At 37.6% G+C, this 18,741-nt stretch overlaps 1 protein-coding gene across 2 annotated transcripts in view; it reads right to left on the reverse strand.

Moving 5' to 3' along the window:
- The window catches only part of MAJIN (membrane anchored junction protein), a 53,609-nt gene that overhangs the window by 17,392 nt on the left and 17,476 nt on the right, over window positions 1–18,741 (reverse strand). The window contains exon 1 of one of the 2 annotated variants that reach the window (XM_070747051.1): window positions 15,375–15,421. The exons of the other annotated variant lie outside the window; for it this stretch is intronic. Coding sequence (XP_070603152.1) covers window positions 15,375–15,393 — 19 coding nt within the window. The 5' untranslated portion in view covers window positions 15,394–15,421. Of the gene's footprint in view, window positions 1–15,374; window positions 15,422–18,741 lie in introns of those variants that run through there. 2 annotated transcript variants of the gene reach the window in all.

Genomic DNA, 18,741 nt, shown 5'->3' on the forward strand with positions numbered 1-18,741 from the left:
ATTCTATCATTTCTCTCTCTCTCTTCCTTCCACTCTTCTCTCTCTCTCTTTCTTCCTCTCTCTCTCTCTCTTCCTTCCTCTCATCTCTCTCTTTCTTTCTCTTTCTCTATCTTGCTTTCTTCCCCTCTCTCACTATCTTCCTTCCTCTCTCATCTCTTTCTTTTTCTCTCTTTCTCTCTCTTGCTTTCTTCCTCTCTCTCACTCTCTTCCTTCCTCTCTCATCTCTTTCTTTCTTTCTTTCTCTATCTTGCTTTCTTCCTCTCTCACTCTCTTCCTTCCTCTCTCATCTCTCTCTTTTTCTTTCTTTCTCTTTCTCTCTCTCCCCCTTTTTCTCTATCTCTCCCCCTCTTGCTCTCTCTCTCTTTTTCTCACTTTCTCTGTTTTCTTTCTCTCACTCGTTCTCTCTCTCTTGCTATATCTTTCTCTCCCCCCTCTTGCTCTCTCTCTCTCTATCTTGCTCTGTCGCTCTCACTCTCTCTCGTTCTCCAGACGCTGACGAAAGTGATTTTCAATGTCCCTGCCAGCCCGCCCGGAACATTCAAATTAAGGGGGGGGGGGGAAAGCCGGCAAAGGTTTTCTTTCTTTTTCGGCAAGAAAAACCTTGGCTGGCGGAGGAGAAAGAGAGGCTGATCGGGTGGGTGGGCGGGCATGCGGGGGGCAGCGGCGAGTAGCCAGGGGCGCGAGGGGGCTAGAGGCACGGGGGGACTGGGGGCGGCCGCAGCGTGCGCGCCCTTGGAAAAGGGTGTGTGGGGCCGGGGGGCATTTTGGGGTTCACTGGCTAAGGCATGCGCAGCCTACAGCTACAGGGAACGCCCCGGCCGCCCAAGCCTCGTTCCCCAACGCCGCCACTCCGAAGGGGCTCCTACCTTCGCTGCGCGCTTCAAGAGAGGGCCGGTACTGCGCCTGTGCGAGCGAGGAGCTGGAGCTCGGCGTCGGCGCTGCTCACTGGGTACAAATTACTGCGGGCGCCAGGGGGCAGGCAAAACCGTCCACCCCCCCCCCATTTGTCAATTTGGCCGGGCCCCTGACGCCACTACCAGTAGTACCGGCCTATCGGCGGCCCTGCATGTGAACAACTTTTGCAACCTTCTGACAAGCAAAGTCAATGGGGAAGCCAGATTCACTTAATAACCATGTTATTAACTTAACAAATGCAATGATTCACTTAACAACTGTGACAAGAAAAGTCGTAAAATGGAGCAACTCACTTAACAAATGTTTCACTTAGTAACATAAATTTTGGGCTCAATTATGCAACATAAGAATTATCTGCATAAAAAGAGGCAACAGATTTGAAGGGCTTAAATTGCTATGTTTTGCAGAATAAAAAAAACTCTGGATACTTTCACTTTAAGGAAATTAACAAAACTTATAGAAGCGAAACTCTTTTTTCAGGCTTGTGAGAAAAAATGATATTTTAATAAAAGGAGAAATGTGCTTTATTCTTGTGGAGTCCAAGTCATATTTGAAGCCCTACTGAGTACTGTACAATCTTGAGAAGTCAGACAACATATCTTATTATCTACAGAGAGGAAATAGAAGTGGCTTTTCTCCTTTGAGAACTGCCAAGCCCAGAACTGCTCAACACACCTTACAATTTGCATGCAAGGACAAAGGAACATCGGATAAACTGATGCTGTGAGATAAACATATCAAGGAAAATTACGAAAAGAAATTATTTTTTGCCCCTTGGCATCTGTTTATTCATGCCTTATGCAGAGAAACTTTGTCCGAATGTTACCACACCTTCTTAAAGGTATTATCTTATATCAATACTTTAAATGTTGTAAATGTTTTTTTCCTATTTATGTCACGTGAATCCCACCTGAGGCTTCCAAAGCTCTTTCACGCACAGAGTCCCAAAGTCCATGTCTGACACCACCATGCTTAAGGAAGAAAGATTATTTTTCATACAATGACTTTGAAAATAGTTATTAATTCACACCTCTGCCACAAGTTATTTTAACTCACCACTAACTACATAGAATATTATCTGGGAGAGCACTGTTTGACATTAACTGAATTATAGATTATTTTATGCATTTGTGTGGCTTTATCTTTCTGGAAGTAATTCAGGAGTAAAGTGAGCACTTCAGTGACAAAACACAAAACCTCTATGCTTAGCTGGAGGACTAACTAAGGGCAAGGGTTCCCTCTACTGGAAGCTCCAGTCTTTATTCTCTCTTCTCCAGAACAGGACTTGAAACACTGGGAAAACGTACCTGTAAGTTGCTATCAGTACAGCCAAATCCATTCAAAAGTAAAAAATGAATCAATCGTATAACCTGAGGTATATTTTCCAATTTAACTGGAAATATTCCTACATTAAATATTTTGGTAGTTCAAAGAACACCTGTGAATCATACGGGTAAAGTTAGTAATATATTTCTTGAGTTTGGCTCATATGTAGAACAAAATTTCACATCTCCATGAGTATCCTAAACATTTTAAACTTGCCTCCTCCAGTGGGAATATTGAATCAGTAGCCTCAGTTGTCCCCCATTAAAGAATGAAAAGGCCATCCAAATATAATCTATCATGGATTCTCATAGGGAATTGACATTAATTGGAATTGACAATATCATCTTATTCTTTTTATTTGCTATTTAGCCTCACCTTACTCAGAACTGAGATGTGAGAAATGCTGTTTAATAAAGTGCTGTTCCCATTCCCATCCCATGAAAATTTCCATACCCCTTGAAGTCATGTTCCTGATTTGAATGATCAAAGGCTGATTACTTACTCAGATTATCAAACTTGTATAACAAATTACTCTCCACCTAGAAACTAATAATAATAATAATAATAATAATAATAATAATAATAATAATAATAATCATCATCATCATCATCATCTAATAATAATCTAATAATCTACTCTCTAACAAACAATAACTAATCATCTACTCTCTAAAACTATCCTGCAACTTGCAACTTCTCCACTGCAAAAACATATGGGCAACTCAACTTGATCAAGGAAAATCTATAGATGCAATTTATATTGACTTCTGCAAAGCCTTTGATTCAGTGGTCCATGACAAACTACTTCTAAAACTCAAAGCCTATGGCATCACAGGATCCCTACACAGATGGATTACAGCATTCCTGTCAAACAGACAACAAATGGTTAAAATAGGAAGTATCATATCTACCCCTGTCCCTGTGAAAAGTGGTGTCCCCCAAAGTAGTGGACTGGGACCAACAATCCATCCTCTACATCAATGACGTTTGCGATCACATCTCTAACAACTGTGTTCTTTTCGCCGATGATGTAAAACTCTTCAACACCACCGATAACACAGCTAAACTCCAGAAAGACCTAGACTCTGTCTACGATTGGTCTAACACCTGGCAGCTCCAAATCTCAACCAGCAAATGCTCTGTCCTCCACATCGGTAAAAAGAATCAGAACTTCAAATATAAACTGAACAAACAAAATCTTGCAGATAACCCCACTCAGTAAAAGACCTCGGAATACTAATATCAAATGACCTATGTGCCAAAGCCCACTGCAACAACATCGCCAAAAAGGCTTTAAGTGTAGTCAACCTAATCCTATGCAGCTTTTGCTCCGGCAATCTCACATTAATTACCAGAGCCTACAAAACTTTCGCTAGACCCATCCTCGAATATAGCTCATCTGTTTGGAACCCATACCGCTTCTCGGCCATCAACACCATTGAAAATGTCCAAAAATACTTCATCAGAAGAGCCCTTAACTCCTCCACTCGAAACAGAATACCCTACGAATCAAGACTTACAATCCTGGATCTTGAAACCTTAGAACTACGATGCCTCAAACACGATCTAAGTATTGCCCACAAGATTATATGCTGCGTACATAAGTGCACCAGAGTGCCTACCGTCCCCTGTCCTATAGTCTCTCCTATAGTCTCTCCTATATCTTCTCTTCTATCTCTTCTATCCATTCTATCTCTTCTATCTCTTTTATCTCTTATATTTCCTGCTATTCTCTCTTGTTATATTTTACTCCTATATTTCTCTTCTATACTCTCTTTGATACATTCTACTTGTATATATCCTCTATAACCTTCATTGTGTATTATTGTGTATTGGACAAAACAAATAAATACATAAATAAATAAAATAAAATAAAAATAAATATCTTTAGTCATTCTGTTTACATCATAATACAAACTATTTTTATTTATTTATTGTGCCTTTTCAATATATTTAGAGACTACATCATATCTACAACAGAGTTGGGTTTATTTCTATCTTGTATATATTGATAAAGTTCTAGGAAGAAACTGTGGTTAAGATGGAAATAGAGATTTCTTTAATAATGCATATTGGTTGTTCAGTACACTAAGAGAAAAGCTTAGGTGTAACCACATGAATCTCTTGTGGAAAAATCAAGTGTTTTGTTGCACCTTAAAAACTCATTTTTCACGAATAAATAGACTAAATAGAATAAATAAATAGACTTTCAAGGACCATAGTCTATTTCACTAGATGCATAGTCTGATACAGTGGTACCTCTACTTACTAATGCCTCTACCTACGAACTTTTCAAGATACAAACCATGTGCTCAAGATTTTTTTTACCTCTACTCAAACCATTTTCTACTTACGAACTCTCCCTCCTCTCTCGGCTGCTGCTGTGAGCAGCAGCCAAAACGGCATGCGTCGGAGGAGCTCTCTGCAGCTGCCGCATTTCCCTGCCATTTTCCCCTCTAACCATCCGCTTCCTCCACTCCCCGCAGCCGTCTCATCCCACTGCTAAAATCCCCCCTAGCCTACTGCTTCCTTCACCCCATCTCGCTGCCAAAATCACCCCTCCAGATGCTTCCTATGCTGTCCCAAATCGCCTCCAAAATCACCCCTCCAAAAGCTTCCTATGCCACCCCAAATCGCTTCCAAAGTGTTCCAAAATCACCTCTCCTTTCAAAATGCCTTGATTCTCATTGCTGCCTTTCTTCAATCCATTTGCCTTCATTAGGATCTTGATTTGGGGTGTCATAGGAAGCGTTTGAAGGGGTGATTTTTGAGGCAATTTGGGGTGGCATAGGAAGCAGCTGGAGGGGTGATTTGGAGGCGATTTGGGGTGGCATAGGAAGTGTCTGGAGGGGTGATTTTGGGAGCGATTTGGGGTGGCATAGGAGGCTTTTGGAGGGTGATTTTTAGAGGCGATTGGGGCAGCATAGGAAGCATCTGGAGGGTGATTTTGGGAGCGATTTGGAATGGCGTTAGCCTTTGTTAGGACCTCCATTCCTCACTTCTCCTCGCTGTCCATCTTCACTCTGTTAGCCTTCACTTTGTCCGCCCGCCACTTTTTTTAAAGCCTTAAAGTTTGGATTTTCCTAATGGGTTTGCACACATTATTTGCTTTTACATTGATTCCTATGGGAAAAATTGCTTCTACTTATGAATTTTTCTACTTACGAACCTGGTCACGGAACGAATTAAGTTCGTAAGTAGAGGTACTACTGAATAAGTATTTTACTGTTAAATGCTAAATAACAACTAACAAAACAATTAAGGAACATGTTTCACATATGGTCAGAACATTCTATTATTATTATTATTATTATTATTGCTGCTGTTGTTACTAGTAGTAGTAGTAGTAGTAGTATCTTTTATTCATTAAACATGAAACTCAGTCAACTGAATATTTAAAAATGTATTACAAATATCAATGATTGGCACTGATGGTTGATACGGGTTGCTGCCAGCATTCTAGATATCAACCAAGTATCTTCTTAACTATGTTGTTCCAAGTAATGCACTCTTTTGTAGTTCCACTGATATTATAGCAGGTACCTGCAATTTCTTGATGTATTTTGTAATTCTTGAACATGATACCAAGCTGGGGTGGGATTCAGCCAGTTAGGACTGGTTCAGGTGAACCGGTGTTGATTTACGTCTGGTTCGCTTAACCGGTAGTTGCATGGACCAGCTGACCCTACCCACCCTACCCCTCCCAGGAGTCTCCACATGGCCCTTTTGGGATGCCAGATAAGTGCAGGGCCTGCGCGGATCAGTGATGGGCTCCTACGGGTACAGTCAGAAACACAGTACCGGTAGCAAAATATGGAGCTCCACCCCAGAGAACCCAATTTGCACTGAAAGACGTTGAAAAAAAATGCATAAGCCACGCCCACAGTGTGGTAGTAAAAATGTTGGTAACCCATCACTGGTGTTGATGCTCTGGGAGAGCGAAAAATGAGCCTACTGGAAGTATTGGAAGTCCAGAACAGGCCCATTTCCAGCCTCTGGAGCCTGGGGAGGCTGTTTTCACCCTCTCAAAGACTCGAGGAAAGTCTCTGGACCGTGGGGAGGGCAAAAATACCCCCCACCGTGATACAGGAGGTTGAGTAGGCCACACCCTCCTGGCATGTATACTGAAATGTGATAATAATCATGTACAAGAAATAAATACATTAGGATAAGAATTAGGAAAAAATGAATATTATGACTAAAATTGGAAACGTATTATTGATTATGTATAAGAAATGATGTAAGAGAAAGAGTCTGGACAACATTTTGTTCATAAAAGATGTATTTGTTTTGTAAAAAGAAAAAAGAAAAACCGTATTTACAAAAAATTTAAAAAAATTTAAAATGCATTTCTAACAACCTGTCAGGAATATACATTTTAAAGGTCAGGCTATTCTATATCAGCAAAACAAGTATAAGATGGTTGTATAGATCTTCATTTGGTACAAACATAAATTCCCCATAATAATGATGCTACAGTTCTCACAAACCTAGTTCACAAACCAATATTCTTTAATCATATTTGTTCAGAAGTTTGTTCTGCGATCAGTAAAATTATTCAGATAATATTTAATAAAGGTTGGCGTCATGTTTTTATTGTAAACTAACATGAAACTTTGATGGTATATAAACAACTTGCTCTCATTTCGCATAAGCAATTGCAATCTCAACCAATTGTAATTTCTATGGTTAAATAATGAATATTATCTAAATATTAAATAATAGGGTGATTACTTACTGATGTTGACAATTATCACCCAAGTATGTCATCTCCTATAGCTGAATTCATGTCAAGCCTAGTATGACAAGCACCATCACATTACCATATTTTTCTCTGCTATATGTTTTATGCATCCCACTAGTAATTTTATTGGACAATGAGATTGGGCAACAGAACAAACTGCAATCTCCTTGTTCTAATAAATAAATGGTCACAGATTCTCAAACATTATCAGAATAGCAATAGTTCTATCAAATGAAATAAATTAGCTTCCTTCTTTTTACAAAGCTGATTTTTTTAAAGCATGAAACAACACAGCAAAGACAAACAGTATGTGTATGAACTGAAAACTATTTTTTAAAGTATTTTATCTTATTGGCTTGAACTAGCTGGAAAATGTGCACTCAAAATCAACTGCTACTGTTTCTTACCTTATTTGATACGGGAAGGGATCATACAGTTATATGTCTCAGTTTATTTTCTGTGCAATCACATTTTTGATATTTGTTAGATTAAAATAAGCTTGAGTCTGAATATTTTATTTCTCAATGTGTAAATCATTCACCCCCCTTATCACTCTGAATTTAGTTTTTAATTATTCATGTTTTGTAGAATTTGATTTGCTCCAAATACAAAGAACAGTTTTATGTACAGTAGGTGAGCCAATTGTATTACTTACTTTTAACATTCCTATCATACACTTTAACTAAAAAGTGCTTCCTAAGTGCTTATATATGAAAAGTTGTGAAACTGTTCTTGCTGTTGTAATGCAGTCTTATTCGCACTTATTTAAGGAGAGCAATTATTGACTAAAGTGGTTTAAACACATTTCTGATTAATCAGAAATAGAATTGGACTATAAAGCAGCAAGAGTATAAATTTTTACTGTAGGTAGCAAACTCATTGAGACTAATATTCAAGCTTCTTCCCAGTTGGAATTGCTTAATTGGGAACCATTCAGAGTTGGTGATAAGGTGTGCAGCTATACAAATATTTTCAATAAATAAAATATAAGCAAGTTATGATAATTGCATTAGTTATAACAATAACTCTTTACATTTAAGGAATTTTAATAAACATATTATTATTTTTTTCCTAAACCTTAGCCACATAATGTGTTCATGCCAACTTCAAATGAAGTATAAATGACATTTGGCAGGTGGGCAAATGAAATGGGAATTTTTTTCCCATTTATTTATTTATTATTTATGTATTCATTTGTCCAATACACAATACATATGGAAGAGAATAGACATGAAATAATATATATAAAGATAATATGTAAAAATAGAGAAGATTTATGAAAGGAAGAAAATATATATGATATATGAGATAAAGGAAAGACAATTGGACAGGGGACGAAAGGCACACTAGTGCACTTATGTACGCCCCTTACTGACCTCTTAGGAACCTGGAGAGGTCAATCGTGGATAATCTAGGGGAGAAATGTTGGGGGTTAGGGGTTGACACTATTGAGTCCGGTAATGAGTTCCACGCTTCGACAACTCGATTGTTAAAGTCATATTTTTTACAGTTAAGTTTGGAGTGGTTAATATTAAGTTTGAATCTGTTGTGTGCTCTTGTGTTGTTGCGGTTGAAGCTGAAGTAGTCATTGACCGGTAGGACGTTGCAGCATATGATCTTGTGGGCAATACTTAAATCATGTTTTAGGCGACGTAGTTCTAAGCTTTCTAGACCCAGGATTGTTAGTCTATTTTCGTAGGGTATTCTATTTCGAGTGGAGGAGTGAAGGGCTCTTCTGGTGAAATATCTTTGGACGTTTTCAAGGGTGTTGATGTCCAAGATGTGGTATGGGTTCTAGACAGATGAGCTGTATTCAAGGATGGGTCTGGCAAAAGTTTTGTAGGCTCTTGTGAGTAGTATGAGATTGCCGGAGCAGAAGCTATGTAGGATCAGGTTAACAACTCTAGAAGCTTTCTTTTTCCCCAGAAAACTAATTCTTTCTGTTTCTCTCTTTCGGAAATCTCATTAGAAGCAAAATAGCTGAACCAGAGAGAGTCATTTTGCTTTAGGATGTGTTGCAAATAGTTGCAACCCTACAACAATTATATTAATGTGATGATTGGAGGTAACAAAGCAGGAAAAGAGGATCCTGGCTAGGACCAGATGTGACTACAGTAGTCCCTCGCTATACTGCACTTCACCTACTGCGGCTTCACTTCATCGCGGGTTTCTGAGGAAGTCGATCGGCAGATTTAAACAGCCCACCGAACTCGATCGGCAGGTTTTTCAAAAAAATATATACAGGTATATCTAAAATTGTAAATACTGTATTTAAATACTGTATCTAAAATAAATACTGTGTGGGAAGGGTTTATAAACACTTAAAACAATGAAAACTTACCAAACAATTACAATATAAATACTTAAATAAGTACTATCAGTTGATAAATTCCCCATCGCAGATTTCACCTATCGCGGCCAGGTCTGGAACGTAACACCAGCGATAGGTGAGGGACTACTGTATTTGGTGATTACTAACCAGATTTTGAATTGGTGAGAAGTAGTAGTTAAGGCACCAATTAGAACCTGGAAGCCATGAATTCTACTCTTGCCTTAGGCCCTTCAATTGACTAGCCATGGAAGAAAGGAATGGCAAACCACTTCTGAAAATCTTACCAATAGAAATGAATGACTAGTCTTAGAATCGCCAAAAGTCAACAGTGATACAAAGGCAAAAACAACAACCCAGGTATAGCCAGGCCAGCTGAGAAATAGAATGCAAGGGCTCTGTTAAAAGACTGGACAGAAAGTCAATGTTTGAACCTGGGGACACACAGAGACACAGGAAGAGAATCATATTTTCAGCTTTTGCAGAAATTGATTTGTGTCATCATTAAGCTTGTATCTGCAATAAAGTATCTACTCAAGCAGAATTCTTGTCTCTCCCAAGACTAATTTCAGAGAAATAATTAATGCGCAGGGTCTTCTCACAACTAGTTTCAGTTATTTGACCTAATTCTATCGACTCGATTAGATTCTGCTGTTTGACCTAATTCATATTTCCACTATTACTACTTCTCATTCCTTTCACAGAAGCATTCTGAAGCTGACTCCCAGCAGTTTTCACGGCCTCTGAACCTCAATGTGCTAAGAATACTATGAGGCAATCTGTAAGAATGGGAAAAACAACACTCAAGCAATGGGGCATTCACCTTATGTTTATTGCATGTGTGAATTAGTTAGTCCAGTGATTTAAAAAAAAAACTGAAATGGGACAGCTGCAAAGATAAGTATCTATACAGTGTTCCCTCGCTTTTTGCGGGTTCGAACTTCGCGAATAGCCTATACCATGGTTTTTCAAAAAATATTAATTAAAAAATATAGGTTTTTTTTTCTATACCACGGTTTTTCCCACCCAATGATGTCATACGTCATTGTCAAACTATTTTTTGCCATTGCTGACTGGCCGACCAATCAGCATTGTTATCACAAAAAAAATAATTATTGTTAATAAATAATTATGTTTACAAATATCAGGATCACTAAGTGTCTTATTCAATGATGAGTACCAGTAATAATGATGAGTAAATGGTTGTTAATGGAATGGGAAATGGTAATTTAGTGTTAAGGGAAGGCTTTTGATACTGTTCATAGACAAAAATGGTGTACAGTATTTACTTCTGCATCTCTACTTCGCAGAAATTTGACTTTCGGGGGCGGTCTCGAAACGCATCCCCTGCAAAAATCGAGGGAACACTGTATTGCCATCATAGCTCCAGAACTGGATTGTAAGTATTTTTTGCTTGGGAGGGGGAAATGTATTATAAATTTAAATGGCTTCTAAGAGACTAGTTGTTAAGTGAGAACAGCCTCTATGGTGAGGAGAATTAATTAGGCAAGAGACAGGATAAGACAGGGGCTACTGCTAGTGCAAACAGTCAATGAGCTCAAACATTCTTAAAGCACAACCATCTTTGCTGTAGTTTGTCTTAACAACTGTCTGAGTAGGAATTCAAATTAGTTCTCTTAAGAGGAGGATGCCAAATAAAAGGGCCTAGAACCAATGGGCAGAGATATATAAGTAGCGGTGGGTTGCTCCCAGTTCGGTCCAGTTCCAGTGGCGGGAAGCTCCACCATCCACCCGGGATGCTTTTGCACATGCACAGAAGCATCGTGTGTGTGAGCGAGCAAGCATGCAAACCAGTAGTGACGGGGTTTAGGACCCACTACTGCATATAAGATATATATGGAATGGCTCCAGTGGCTCAAAGACAGAACTACAAAAATAGGTGAGACTAAGGAAACATTCTGGGAGAGGTACAGGAGTTTTAAGTGAAATCCATAGAACTTCTGCCCAGATATCATCATCATCATGTAGATGATTGTAAAATCACCACTAAAGGTTGCAATTTGGACCGCCTTAAAAGGTCTGCTATTGCAAACTTTGACACCTACCCCACTCCCGCCTTTGAAGATTCCATGTTATTCATTCCTCTAATCTATCCTCTCTTCATTGGCCCAGAAAAGTTATTTTTGGCATGCAAATCTCTACAAAGCAAGATAGTGAGAAAATCAGACTTGCTGTGGCATAACATATCCTGCATTTCTGTGCCCTGAAAAAAACTACATATTTTTGGACTTCAGTAGCGTAAGATATTTTGTTGCATCACTTATTCACACTCAATGCCTAGAATTGTCAATTTGCTTCAAGCAAGAAGGCCTTCATTCACGCACCCCCTCCCAAAATTAAGCAGTAGAGTGTAATGTTGAAGAAGATAATAATGCTCTTAAGCTTGTAGCTATCTGTAATTCTGCAGAAAGAATGCTAGGAAAAGGGGAGAGCTAGCTATATAAATAATTTGTTCAGAGAGTGTTAAAAGAAGTGGCATGATAACAACATTATTGTTTGCAAACCAACTATTATTTCTAGTCACACATTTACAGTTTTTTGTGATTTGTCTAACAGCTGCAACACTGGTTTGGACAGAAACTGCAACTGATCAAAAGAAAACAACATAATCACCACAACTAATGCCTGTCCTGCATTACTTACAGTTTACACAAAAATGCTATCTGTCACCAACCAACAATACTTACTATCCACATTCAACTGATCATGCCCACAAATCAGAAGCCAAAAATTCCTGCCTTAATCCTTAGGTATTTGTTTTGAAAATGCCTTTGTGTCTTGTTAATGCGGTTATTCATAATCAGTTTTCCATTGTAATAACACAAATTGTAGATTCAGAATTATGACTTCACTAGATTAAGAATATAGCCACACTAAAACTAACAGAATGATATTTTTACCATCAGGAAGATGCATTGTCTTTGAAAAGACACACACACACACACACACACACATGTATATGTCTAATTTATCTATACCATTTATGATTTGCAACAAATTTAATCTAGCATTTAGTAATTCATCTAGTAATGAAAAATCTGTTGAAAGAGATGAGTCTAAATTGTGAAATAGTGAAGGCACTCTTATTTGAAAATATTTATAAGATGGTTTTACCTAAGAGAGGCAATGATTTTAAATCAAGTATGTGGGATCCTCTTCCAATGTTGGAGAAGAACCTATTACATCAATTACCCTCAAACACTTAATCTATCTCTCAGGTTTTCAGCAGATGAACTAGAAATTTCACAAGGATCTGGCAGGCAGTTCAAGACTCTGGTTATTTCCTGGAATAAGGAAGAAATTAGGATGACTGATTGGATAGCAGTAGAATGATCTCTCTTGTTTTATAGCTCAACTGCAACTCTTTGGTTTGTTAAAGACCTCAGATAAGTTAAATAGTAGTAAAAAGGTGTGAATTTTGCCATTCTGGTTGTGTCTGCAAAATGCTATGCAGCCCTCTTTAAATTTTGTCTTGAGAAAACATGTTCTCCAAGACTATCTGAAGGTCCACTCCACTGGGAAGAAATTGCTAATGAAACTACTCAGATTCAAGAAGAATCTACAGAAACTAATAGGGATGCATGGAACTTCATATTGTGAATGATCTAAATCATTTTGAATCTGTGAAATCAAGAAGAGAAGATAGTGACTTTGTAGTTTCAGCTCCATCATTCTCTATTTGCATTTTCGTTTCTCATGGTTGGTAAGCTCCTATGAGGTTAAAGAAGGTTAGGTTTGGATAGTAGTCAACACTTCTTTGAATGAGAGAGGATTTCTGTCATCTCACAAGGAAGCTATGGCATGTCTCTGCCAAAAAGACTTTACTCAAATTAGATGGCTCCAGTCTTTTCTTGGAAAGATAAGAAAGAATGGAAAAGAGTCCTAGAGGAAGCTGATTATATGGATAATTGGTAGTCAGGTTTTGGACCAAGGTACAGCACAGAAATAATGTTGGTTACACTTGTGAATGACCTATAGAATAACCATGATTGGGAAGTGTAACTGGCCTGGTCCTCTTTGATCTTCCAGTCGTTTTCTAAACTGATATCCCACTGGCTTTTTTCCAAGGAACTGGAGTTGGAGAGAGAATATTTTTTAGTGATTCTCCTACTTTCTGAAGTGTTAAGTCCAATTGTTGGAGAGAAGAGCTTTGTCAGAGAATTAAAATTATCTCTTTTTATATGCATTTATATGAACTGGATCTTTTGTATTCATTTTACTCCACTTTCCATATTTTAAATATTTTTATCGTCCTTGATTTTAAAGTGCACTTTTAGAGTTTGTACAATTAACTTTCTGATACCTAAGTAAACAATAGAAGGTATGTTGCGATATTATGTGCCAGCTCAATCAGTACCCCAGTGGGTACCATTACTTCAATTCTACCTATACTATTCTGCATATTTGCAAAACCAGTTTTTCATACCTTATCTCTGAAAGAACAAAATTGCACCAAGTAAATAGTTGCTTGGGACCACTGAATCCAAGTAAACATGTTGAAGTTCACATTGGAAAATACATTCTCCAATATGAACTTGAGTATGTTTACTTGGGAGGGGAGGGGGAGAGAGAGAGAGAGAGAGAGAGAGAGAATATCTTCTCTTTCTATCTATCCATCTATCTATCTATCCATCTTGTATCTCAGAAAGGCAGCCAGTAATTTTCTTGTTAAGTAATTTAGCTGTAAAGCAGTAGTGAAGGTAGAAGTTGTGAAAGAATTAATGCTGAACTTATCTCTACTTTCCTGATTTCTCCAGCAATTGTTTTCTCTAGAATTATGTCAATGGGAACAAATATTAGATTTTTTAAAATTGGAAAAGTATTTGCCAATAAAGTTGAAGTGAATTTCTTTCAGGAACATTTTGGGCTGAAGAAGAGGAGAAATGACTGATTTGAAAACACCTAAATTTCTTTTCATTAAATTTATCTCCACATACGTACATGCTTTTTTTTTCTTGAGTTAGATTGGATCTTAAAGGAATAAAAACATTGGCCAGAAAATACTAGCACATTAGTTCACCCTTTTAGAGATTTTACAAGTGTCTGAATCTGACATGAATGCATAAAAGAACCAGCTGGTATAACTAGTGTGCTGTTGTGTCCAAATTCTGAATTTTGAATTGATTCTATTAACCCTGGTTAAATGATTAATGTAAACACAGTACATCCTCATCTGATAATGTTTTTATTTTAATTTTCAGAGAATGATATGCCCTTCTTCAAAACAAGGGGCTTAAACTTCAAATCTTAAATAGCAAATAATAGAATAGAATTTAGAATAGAATTTTATTGGCCAAGTGTGATTGGACACACAAGGAATTGGTGCATATGCTCTCAGCGTACATAAAAGAAAAAGATACATTTGTCAAGAATCATGTGGTACAACACTTAATGATTGCCATAGGGGTCAAATAAGCAATGAAGAAACAATCAATATTAATAAAAATCTTAGGTTACAAGCAACAAGTTACAGTCATACAGTCCTAAGTGGGAGGAAATGGGTGATAGGAATGATGAGAAAAACTAGTAGAAATAGAAGTGCAGATTTAGTAAAAAGTCTGACAGTGTTGAGGGAATTATAGAGTGATGGCATTCGGTAAAAAACTGTTCTTATGTCTAGTTGTCTTGGTGTGCAGTGCTCTGTAGTGACGTTTTGAGGGTAGGAGTTGAAACAGTTTGTGTCCAGGATAAGAAAGGAATGTGACCATTCCATTTTGGTTGTGTGTGTGAAATGCAAAGACGCCATGTTGCCCTTCAAAATACTTCTTTGGGCTAATTTAACCCTCACTCCAAACTGAGAGGACCACCTGGAATTTGCATACGCACACTTTAAAAACAAAAATTATTTTCTCATCCTTATGTTTTCATCCATTTTTAATACTGACTGGAGAGAAAAATAAAAAGAGCAAAATTTATGTTTCTGTGTGTATGAGTGTGTTTAGGATGTGTGTGGGGGGGGGAGACAAAGTTTTTGTGGGCTAGGAGGGCTGAAAACAAAAGATAGGAAGGAAAGTACTCTCCACACCTTAACTCACTTACCCCTTCCTTCTGCGGCCATCTTGGCTTTACATAAAGCCACTACTGTCCTGAATTTGCAACAAGTTCTCCAATCAGAAAATCAGGCCTCTAAATTCAGACTTCCATGCTTAACATTCGCTGCACAGCACCCCCTGCAGGATCTCAGTAAACACTCAAAATGTCCTTTTCTTAAACTCCTGGCAGATATTTTCCAAAACACTGCTAACAAAAGCAGCAATCTCCATCTTAATTTGATTCCAGTCATTCCATTTGAAAAAAAGTTGCCCAGGCATACCAGCTATCTGCCTTAACGGAGGAAGCCTTTGTTTAACCCATCTTCTGGTGTGCATGGAATTTTGATTTTTTGCATTTAATAGTCTGATGAATTCTAGATCCTTTAAATGAAATTACTATTGGTCTTAGTTAGTAAATCCAGTGGGACAGAATTATAGGACCTGTAGTCTGGAAAGCATCAAGTTGCTTATCTCCAGGAGTGTCCAGAGCAAAGTAGGTCTAAGCTCCTTCTTTACAACCCTGTATCTTGATCTTATTGGGGACAGGGATTATGTAGTGACATCATTGAAAATCACATCTCATTCCTTGCTTGCTGGCAAAAAAACAGACCTGCCAGCTTATTTTCTGCTGATAATTACTAATTATCGGCCATGAGCAGACGTAGTTGTTGTCCTGATTTTGCCAGCAAGTAATAATTAAAGTCTTGTATTCCTTTTCTTTTGCTGTTCCCTGCTTAATCTAAAAAAAAAAGATCTGAAAATTGAGTTATGTTAATTAACTTCACTACAGGTACTCCTACCCTCTCTTAACATAATACATCTACCTATTTCCTTAGAAAATGTAGAAAAGCAATTTCCATAAAAAGTTAAATTGTTCTACAATATGCTACCCATTAAGCAGTGATATAAATTTTTATGCAAAACTTCAGTTTTACAAAAACCAAAACTGGTTTAGAAGCTACAGAATGTGATCCTCAGTGTCATACTATAAAGCTTCCTCCTTTGGTACTTATAGGTACCAAAATATAGTAGTCCCCAACTTATGACTACAATTGAGCTCAACATTTCCATTGCTAAATGAAACATTTGTTAAGTGAATTTTGCCCCATATTGCAACCTTTTCTACCACAATTGTTAAATGAATCCCCACAGTTATTAAGTTAGTAACATGATGGTTAAGCAAATCTGTCTTCCCCATTGATTTTGTTTGTAAAAAGGTGGAAAAATTGATCACATGACCTAGGGATACTGCAACTATCATAAATATGAATCCGTTGCCAAGTATCCAAATTTTGATCACATGACCATGAGGATGTCACAATGATCATAAGTGTGAAAAATGGTCATGTCGCTTTTTTCAGTGCTGTTATAACTTTGAGCAGTCCCTAAACAAACTGTTTTAAGTAGCAGACTACTTGTATGCATGAATTTTTCAAGCCTTTTCATGCTTTTTCCACTAAGATCATCAATTTTAGAGATTGTGATTTTCAGTCCTTTTTTGTCTGGAAAAGGTACAAAATAGGTCCATTAAGCCAAATGTATAGCATAATGCATCTATTTTCCTTTTGTCATGTTTCTGCTGTTATCCCACCCACCCATCCAAATTAACTGCTACTTTTAAAAAATCACTTCTTCTTGGATTAATTCTGAATTTAGAAGTAAACTTTTCAAAAAGAAAACTGACTGCAGGAATTGCTCAGTAAACTGAACACATGCTTTCCTTTTGTCTCAACAGCCATCCTTCTTGTGAACTTTGATAAGTAACTAGAGCAGGTCTTTCTTTCTAAGGCATGTTTTCATACATGTTTTTATTCCTATCACATCTACTTTGACCTTTACTTTAGTTGTTAAGCTCTGGCCAATGTCAGAATTATTGTTTTATGAAAAAGAGCACTGTTTATTTTAGCTGATTTAGTTTTTCTGTTGTCTTCTATATAACTTGATAGCTTCTATATTTCATTGTAATAAATCAATGTTAGATATCTTTTTTTTAAAGCTTTGGTAGATTTTTCTGTTGCTCAAATAGTAGCCAAACTATTGCTATAAGAAACGAATAGCTTTAATTGTAAAGTTTCTTATCTTAATAGTTTATCAACTGGGCAATGAACCAGCACAGCTGTCCTATCTGGCATTAAACCTATTTAGAACAGTTCTGATTTATGCTCCATCTTCTCATAGTCAATTTTATCTCAGTGTCAGTCTTTCTTTTTGTGATCCTTATTAGCAATATTGTTACTAATAACAAATTAAGAATTAAATATGCTTTGAATTCTCTGTATAGTTTTATAAACAAGGTCACGGTTAACTGTTAATCTGTGCTCCTTATAAATTCAGCTGCTGTTTACTAAACTTTCTGTAAGTTTTCCAATGTTTGTCTGTCAAAAGTCCTGGGCTTGTAATACTGCATGAGAAAAAACATCAATAAAACCAATAAAATCAGTTTCTCTAACAAATCCCACACTCCTAATTTTAACTCTCTGTATTTGGAGCAATATTTTTGGCTCCAGTTTCACAGTTTTTCTGTAATAAAAATAAAAATTTATATGTTCTCCATCAACAGACAACAGTCAAAAACTTTGCAATGTAGGAACATTTACTTCCTGCCGTGTCATTGTGCTGTGTGCCCAGACAAACGTTATCTCTAAGGCAGTGATGACAAACCTTTTTTCTTTGGGTGCTGAAAGAGCGTGCGCGTATGCTAAGTGCACACACCCATAATTCAATGCCTGCAGAGGGAAAAAAACGTTTCCCCATCACTCCGGAGGCCCTCTGGAGGCTGGAAACATCCTGTTTCCCAACTTCTGGTGGGCCCAGTAGGTTCGTGTTTCACCCTCCACAGGCTCCAAAGGCATCCCTAGAGCTGGGTTATGGTAAAAACACTCTCCCCCATCCCCCCAGAGGCTTTCTGGAAGCCCAAAACACCCTCCCAGGGCATCTGTATGAACCAAAAATCAGCTGGCTGGCAAACACATGCATGTTGGAGCTGAGCTAGGGCAACGGCTCACATGCCAGCAGATATGGCTCCATTTGCCACCTGTGTCACCCGTGCCATAGGTTTGCCATCACTGCTCTAAGGGATGGCTTAATGTTCAGTGTTTTATGGGCAATGATAATGATTTTGAGATTTTTTTTCACATATGTTGGCTACAAATTGTAGCTCAACCTACTGGAGAATCATGATGTTTCAAGATGCTTACTCGAGACTCTAGAGCAGGAGTCTCCAACCTTGGCAACTTTAAGACTTGCTAAACAAATAAGAAACTTCATTATGGATCACACATGATATTTAGGTAAGGTTTTTTTTTCTTTTAGTGTAAAGTATGAATGAAACAATATATTTATATATAAGTACAGGTGCACATCAAAGGACTTGG

This window comes from Erythrolamprus reginae, chromosome 3 (assembly GCF_031021105.1).
Source record: "Erythrolamprus reginae isolate rEryReg1 chromosome 3, rEryReg1.hap1, whole genome shotgun sequence".
NCBI lineage: Eukaryota > Metazoa > Chordata > Lepidosauria > Squamata > Dipsadidae > Erythrolamprus > Erythrolamprus reginae.